Raw genomic sequence first — 7,737 nt, 5'->3', positions numbered from 1 at the left:
AGACTCTTGTTTTTTCTTGAAAGTACTTGTTTGTGCGCAGAACATCACCGGACTCGAACTTCAGAACCACAGGTTCCAAGCAAGGAGTCATATCTCTAGGTCATAAAGCAATACACTGCGCCTGTACAACGGGCTTCACACGATGTTCAATGCTTGAAACGGATCCTTGAAAAAAAATTTGAAAGAATTGCTCTAGGGATATCTAGATAGATAGTTCAAAGATATAACACACATGAGCTTTTGTATTGTGCAACATCCTTTAAGTGTATTAAAGCATGCTGTGACCAAAAATTTAAAAAAATAGGATTTGACATGACATGATGCTATCACATTTTTATTTCTTATCTTATCTTATTTCAGGCTGAATTCATGACCCATCCTTTAAATGCCGTATGCAATAGCACATAATTTCTTGGTATGTAACATAAATAACAGACAGTAAAAGAATATGGTAGATATACTCCAATCGACTATATTATAATAATCTGACACCACAAATTATTTTTGTAAAGTATTTTTGTAGTATCATTACTATATCGTTACTATTAAATTTTGTTAGGGAAGGTAGAATAATACACGATTCTTTCATTTCATTGTATTTCTTAAACGAGTTATTTGTATCAAGCCAAATTACACTACGAGCTTGCGAGCAAGTGTTATTGCACGTTAAAAAAAAGTAGCGAGTTTAATCAATATAAAGAAATGAAAGAATACGTTTATTCCATCCCTCTAAGTGAGATTATTATATTTTGTGATCAATTGTATGGTACAAGTACTTTGATTCACCATAATTTGTGTTTTTCTCTCTCTGCTTGAATGAGAATTTGACCTTTAAAAAATCCATTAACTGTATTATATCATGCTATGATCAGCACTTAACAAAAAATGATTGGACATGACGCATGTGAGGTGCTATCTCATTTTTATTCTTTATCTTATATCATTCCAGGCGGAATATAAATGCCTTATACAATAGTACATACTTACATAATCTCAAATAGCTTGGTATGTAACACCATTTCAAGACAGTTTTTATTTTCACGTATCGTTAAATTTAATGAAAACAATTACATATATCCATAAGGAAATGTATAGTCAAAACTAATAATTATCGGTCCAGATTACTGAAGGTGTTGCTCTTGATTAAATCACAACTGTACAAAGCTCATTAATGAAAAAAAAAAATAATCACATAGAAATATACAATATAGAAATCAACTCTCGTCAAACATGATATTAAATTAGACTTTAAAAACATGCAATTTTGGTGTCAGCATTTACAGACCATTTTACAAATTAAATCATAAAAGGCAATGAAAATAATTATATCCATTTAATAAGGCCAAAACCAACAAAACGGCTACTAATTATTGAAGGCATTGAAAATTGTCCATAATTAAATAGAAATTCTACAAAGTTCACAGAATTATGAAAAAAGATAATTGGTAAATCTCAGAAAAGTTAACACTCTGTCAACAATGATTTGAAATTGGTTAAATTGGACCAGAAATCTTTAGCTGTACTGATAACTTGCTATAATTCCTAGGTATCTCGGATGGCATTTAAGCAAGGTAGACTTGTATGTCAAAGATATAACCTTACAATACAATTAGGCCTTGTTCCCGTTCTGGAGCAAAGACCAGAGAAAAGCCTCCTCCATTCATTCCGATCCTGAGCAAGATTCTCCAACTACCTCAATGTGTAGCCGGTCTTCTGTGCATCTGCCTCCAGGTCTCCCGCTACAGCATCATGATGTCTACCTCCATTCTTTTGTTTCCTGGAGGAAAGGGGGAAAAGGTGGGTTGGGGGAGGCGCGGTTCGATGTAAAAATTTGTTGTCTTTTTTTTTAAATGTCCAATCCACCTTCAATGACGCTGGAGAATTTTCTTTTCAATTGGCTCTTGGTGAGTGCTGTTGGTGCGTTGCCCTGGTCAGACGCATACATAAGATAGAAAGTGGGTTTTTTTTAAATTGTTAAAGCTACCAGAAAGCTACCAGCGGGATCCTAGGGGAGTGTTTTGAGATCTTTTCTGTTTATAATCTTTATTGATGACCTGGTGATCATTTACATGTAAATTCTTCGCAAATGAAATAAAAATGTACAACCTTGCGAATAGCAGTATTACATTGCAAATATCTCTACAAATAGGAAAACACCAGTTCGGCTTCCTAAAAGATAAAGGTATCATTACTGTTATATGCACACTCACGCAAAGATCAATGAGAAACAAAAGACGGTCTACTTGTGATTTGTTGACTATTCCTAAGCGTTTGACTCAGTCCAGCACTCAACTATCTTCCAAATGTCTGCTGTAGACATAGGAATAGCCCACAATGACCTTCGTCTTGATCCAACTGACATCAGTCCGACTGCGTGAAAGTAGACACTGAAACATCCAATTTTTTCAACATCACCAAAGGAGTGAGTCAAGGATGCATGCCATCGCCGGATCTTTTCAATCTATACAGCGAATATATTTCCAGAGAAATTGAAGACATAAAAGGTATATGAGTTGGTGGGGTTAACATAAATAATCTGTGCAATTCAGATGACGCTGTACTAATGGCTTTCACAGCAGACAGGTTACAAATAACAATTCAATGAGGGACAAGTTAGTTGTGTAACTGAATAGAAAGCTTTGGTGTTTAGCGTGAAAAGGTCAGAACATATGGTAGCAGGCAAAGAAAAAAAAATGAAATACCTTTAAATTTAACAAGCAAAGGAGAAAACATCACACAAATGAAAACGTTAGAATATTTAGGTTCAAAAGTTTCAAATGATTGCAAAGATACTTTAGACATCAAACAAAGAATCGCAATAGCAAAACAAACTTTCTACATCTTAAAACTTGTAATTACGAATTCAAAAATACAAATGTCTGCCCTGCAGCCCCCCCCCCCCAACCCCCCCCCCCCCACCCCTCCAAAAAAAAAGTGTCCTCTATTCATTCCTATCATGAGCAAAATTTTCCAACTGCCTCCATGTGGAGCTTGTCTTATGAATATCTGCCTTCAGATCTCTCGCTATGGCCTTACTTGGAATAGACCCTAAAGACAAGTTTTCCATTGGGGATGAATAAAGGAATTGTTTTTTTTATAAATCTCCTTAGTGAAAAAAATAACTAATCTTAGATTTTTATCCAATATTCAGCACTTAAATCACCTGGCATTACATACGTTTGAAAGGATCGATTGGACAGCAATGAAGGACCATGAAGCGCAATAGCATAGATGTAAGTGAAAAAAAAAGCTACATGAATAAACAAATACGATTAAAACTTATGTGCTGAGTTGACATTGGCTATATGTCAGTTTGAAACCCGTCATTTTCTCCCTCCACAACCTGTCCACAACTGTGTTTTGTTCCTCTGTCAGGGTGTTTTTCCAGTCGCCGACAACACCTGATAGATTAAAAATCAATACATTTAATTTTTAAAAGTCATTGTGACCCGTTTTTTTTATTATTTATTTTTATTGTGTGGGGGGGGGGGGTTACTTAAAGCAACTATTTTTTAAAAATCAATTTTTCAGAGCCATGGAGCTGGGGGTTATCACAGCTTCTATACCATGTAACAGGCAATATTAATTATTGGTTGCCCTTTGAATATTGCGTTAGTCCATCGTGGAGTACTTTCCACCAGAATTAACAGACCCAGTTACTCAATCACTGCTGGGTGGATCGGGGGTCAGAAAAAAAAATCTTTACTTAACCCGGGATCGATCTCTGTCCCTTTGTAGGTGAAACGAGTGCTCTACCAATTGAGCTATTGGGATTCCATTCAGCAACGAATGTTCCATGATTAAACAACAACTTGAGCTTTTATATAGCGCAATATCCACTAAAGGTGCTCAAAGTGCTTTACAAGGGGTCCCTGACCAACAGCAACGCATAACATGTAGGACGAGACATTACGCCTTACACTACCATTTTTTTTGGACAGAGACAACGCTGTTAACGGCCATGTACTCATTTTAAACCTGAGTACGGAAAAAGAATGTGAGTAAAGAGCCTTCTCCAAGGACTCAACTATGCGCCGAGCGAGGCCCTTCCGATCCGAAAGCGAGTGTCATACCATAAGATCACATAGCCGCACAAACATAATACGATTTTCTCATTTTTTGAGTATGCATTAAATATTTAACATCTGAGTCACCCCGACATAATACCATTTGAAAGTAATAGGTCAGTATAATAATTTTAATGAAAAACGAAGCAGGGACAGATCAATGATAAACCTACCACCAATCACCATCAACAATGATAGTAGGCTTTTAACGAAATCGGGTCGAACGAGACGCCGAACGCCGAACGCCGAACCCGAACGGATATAGCCTTCTCACGTGACCATGAACGAGATCTGGATAGCGAAGACTCTCAAGCGGTATGCAGCATCGGATCTAAGGTCACGTGATAGAGGATAGCTTGGGTTGCTGTTGGCTTGTGTTAGGGGAGGGGCAAGGTCAGTGTCATTCAATAGTATATAATTGTGCACGTGGCGCTCTATACAGAGAAAATTATAAATTGATTACGGGCGAAGGTGGGGGGAGGGGGGGAGGGGGGGGGGGGTTGACCCACAAACGATCGAGGTGTTGGGCTTCGGGTAGACCATGATACGAAATCAAAGAGAAAAGGCCGCTGGTACTTGGATGGTGGAAATGGTTGGGGGGTGGGGGGGGGGGAGTGACAATCAGCATGGGATGTATATATTAACATTAATAATATAGGCAATAGATGACCAGGGATGTGTATTGTTTGTGTGTTGTTTGTATATGTTTGTGTGTGTGTGTTTGTGTGTGTGCGCGCGCGTGTGTGTGAAAGAGATTACACAAAAATACCTTTCTCGGGAGCTTCCAAATGATTACGTATACGATAAATTTGAAAACCACATTGTTGAATCAGCTTGCAAAAAGAAGAACATTTATCTTTGTTTCGCAAAAATAGGTTTAGAAATAAAAATTTTTTCTAGTAGATTGATTTTGAAAAAAATATTGCTCAATTTTTTAAATTTAATGATAGTTTCTTTATTTTCCGGTCGGTTTTCTTGATTTATATCTCATTTTTCAATTCTCAATGCGACGAGCACACTGGTGTATCTCGTGTGATTCAAAAGCGTTGTTTGTTTTTTTAATATATATATACTGAGAGTCCTCACTAATTAATTCCTGAGCGTTGATATGGTGATGCAACTATTACATACAAGACCTTGCAGTCGAGTCGGCAGGGCTTTTGGGTTACACAATCACTATTTACCCATCGGTCAGCGGTACTCTTTGATGTATACAACACTCACCGCCTTTACGCAAAGCCGCCTGCCCATAAATCAAGAGATGGTCTCCTAACTGTTCACAAGCGAACTGTCAAACGAGCAATCGATGATTGGATAAGAATCTCAAGATCTCATATAATAAGGTAAGTTTTGGAGAGGTGATACCCCCCACACCCGTCATCGGACAGAACTTTCATTGCGTTATATCATATAAGCTTCGCCTCCTCTTTCTATTCCGGAGTGACGAGATTAGACGAGAGGACGCGAGAAAAAACTGATCACGTGATCGGTAAGTCGTTCGTTCGGTGTCCGTTCGGTGAGCAACTATAACTCTGTAGTGACTTCAAAACAAGGGAGATTTTCCATCACCAGTCAATTTGAAATCATCGCCTCGCATCAGCAGTAAGTCGAGGCAACACGTGAGAATTTAATGCGAGAATTTAATCATTATGAAGCTTTGGTTTTAATCCGAGTTTATCCCCTTTTCAGAAGCGTTAAGCGAACACTAGCAATTGGATTCAGTAGTCTGATGTCACGCCTCCTGGCAACGGCGGCCATCTTGGTTCTAAACAAAGAAAATCATTACTTTTTATTCTTCATGCTGGCTAGAACTTTTCATATGCCTTGTGATCAGAATGTGTAAAAGTCAAAACATGGTCAAATTCATGGGGTTTTTTCCCTCTGAATACGCTCTTATGCTCGCCGGAGAAATATTTCTTACGGCGTCCGTCATTGTTCCGATAGTTAAGAGCCAGTGTTACTAAGTTACCATGCGTCATTAGGAAAGAAGTGACGTTACGACTGTTGAAGAGTATTGCTTGCTGTACTGTGTACTTATAGTAGGACCCAAGTCTATCGCACTTCCTTACTAGGTTTAAGAGACCAAACGTTTTTGGACTGATAGACGAGTCAGAAAAAAAATCTCGATCGCTGATTCTAGTCTTTTTGCTTGTAAATGTGAATGTCATATCTCTGAACCATCGGGATTTGTCACAAAGCTTATATGTAGATTAAAGAACAGCTAAAACTAACATAAAGAGAACAATAAATATGTATCTCACCCTTTCTGAACATTAGGGAAGACCTCTTTTTCTGCATATTTTTAAATGAGGAAACATTCGCAACTTCTTCTGCAAATTCTTTAGTGATGGCAACGCCCAGAAAGTCTGCCAGCTCAATAATTGTAGCCACTGGATTCTCCTTTAAAGATTCAAACTCCAGAAAAAATATGGCATTATCTTTTCTGGTCTTCGTCGCCTTATTCCAATTCAAATAATACTCGAAGTAGTCCCCGTAATCCAGTTCTCCTTTCACGAACATTTTAAAATAGTTCTCAAACGTTCCGTCATACGCATAGACTTTATGCAAATTTTTGGTGTGGTGGTAAAAAGAAACAACTGTATCTTTTGGATTTCTGATTGTCACGACTATTTTAATTTTCTTTTCTTTAACTCCCCGGGGCAGATCATTGTAAAGAAAATGAGAGTTCATCACCCTCGGCGAAGGGAGAGAATCCAATAAAAAATCTGGCATGGCATCCAGCATGCCTTCAAGTCCTTTGCCATATTTGGACAATATTGCCTTTTTATGAATAAGCATCTGAACAATCTCAAAACTCCAATGAGAGCCCGTTTTTGGGTAACCAGAAATAATGACATCGTTTTTTCGAATATTTATATCTTTGGTGGTGGATAATCTCTTTTTACCGAATGCTGGATAAATTTTTCCATTCCACTTTGTGACTCGCATTGTTGTACCCGATTCGTCTGTAATATAATCCTCATTCTTTAAGTTGATATAAAACAAAAAACCGATGATGGGATAAAAAATTGGAAGAAGGTACCAGATTACACGTGATCTAGTGACCAAGTCGTATATGTAACTCTTCAGAGATTGGAGCAGCGGCATCGTCATCAGCCTGAAAGTATAGATTAAATATATTAAGATTAGAATGAGATATAACTGCTTACATCCAATGTATAAAGACCATTCCGTGTTACCGCCCTGCTAAAAGCGCCGATAGAGCCAAATTTCTATTTCAAACGATAATCGTCACAGGCTACTTTAACCCTCTCCTTACTATCCATTCAGAATTTTCCCCAAAACTTCACACCCACCCAACACAAAAAAAGACATTTCTTACTCTAACAGAAAAGCAACAAGCACATTCTATACATAATATTGTTCGACAATATGAGTTCTATTATAGAATGCCAACTTTTTATAGCTATAGCAAAAAAAAAAAAAAAAAATGAAATCTGGATGAGAAAAGTGACGGTTGTATCGTAACAAATGTGACGATTTTCCAATAGGTGGAAATGGGGGGGGGGGGGGAATATTACTAATAATATATAGCAAAATAATAAAATGAAATTTAAAAGAAAATAATAAAAAATGGGGACCAGAGGTCAATGTCACGATCCAGAGTTTGTCGTTATTCAGAGGTGTCGTTATCAATATTTTCTGGTAC

The 7,737-nt window shown here is 37.5% G+C and overlaps 1 protein-coding gene across 1 annotated transcript; it reads right to left on the bottom strand.

Annotated features, from left to right (window-relative positions):
* Window positions 1–910: 910 nt before the first annotated feature.
* LOC144976871 (sulfotransferase 6B1-like) lies at window positions 911–7,180 on the bottom strand. The gene is made up of 2 exons (XM_078921411.1): window positions 6,329–7,180; window positions 911–3,401 (listed from the first exon to the last, which is right to left on the bottom strand). Exons 1-2 carry the CDS (start codon window positions 7,173–7,175, stop codon window positions 3,280–3,282), a joined length of 969 nt encoding a protein of 322 aa, XP_078777537.1. The 5' UTR covers window positions 7,176–7,180; the 3' UTR covers window positions 911–3,279.
* Window positions 7,181–7,737: the final 557 nt, after the last annotated feature.

The sequence above is a fragment of the Berghia stephanieae genome, chromosome 7 (assembly GCF_034508935.2).
Source record: "Berghia stephanieae isolate SIO BIC M18660-M18661 chromosome 7, UCSD_Bste_1.3, whole genome shotgun sequence".
Taxonomy (NCBI): Eukaryota; Metazoa; Mollusca; class Gastropoda; order Nudibranchia; family Aeolidiidae; genus Berghia; species Berghia stephanieae.
This window is presented reverse-complemented; position numbering and strand designations above follow the sequence as displayed.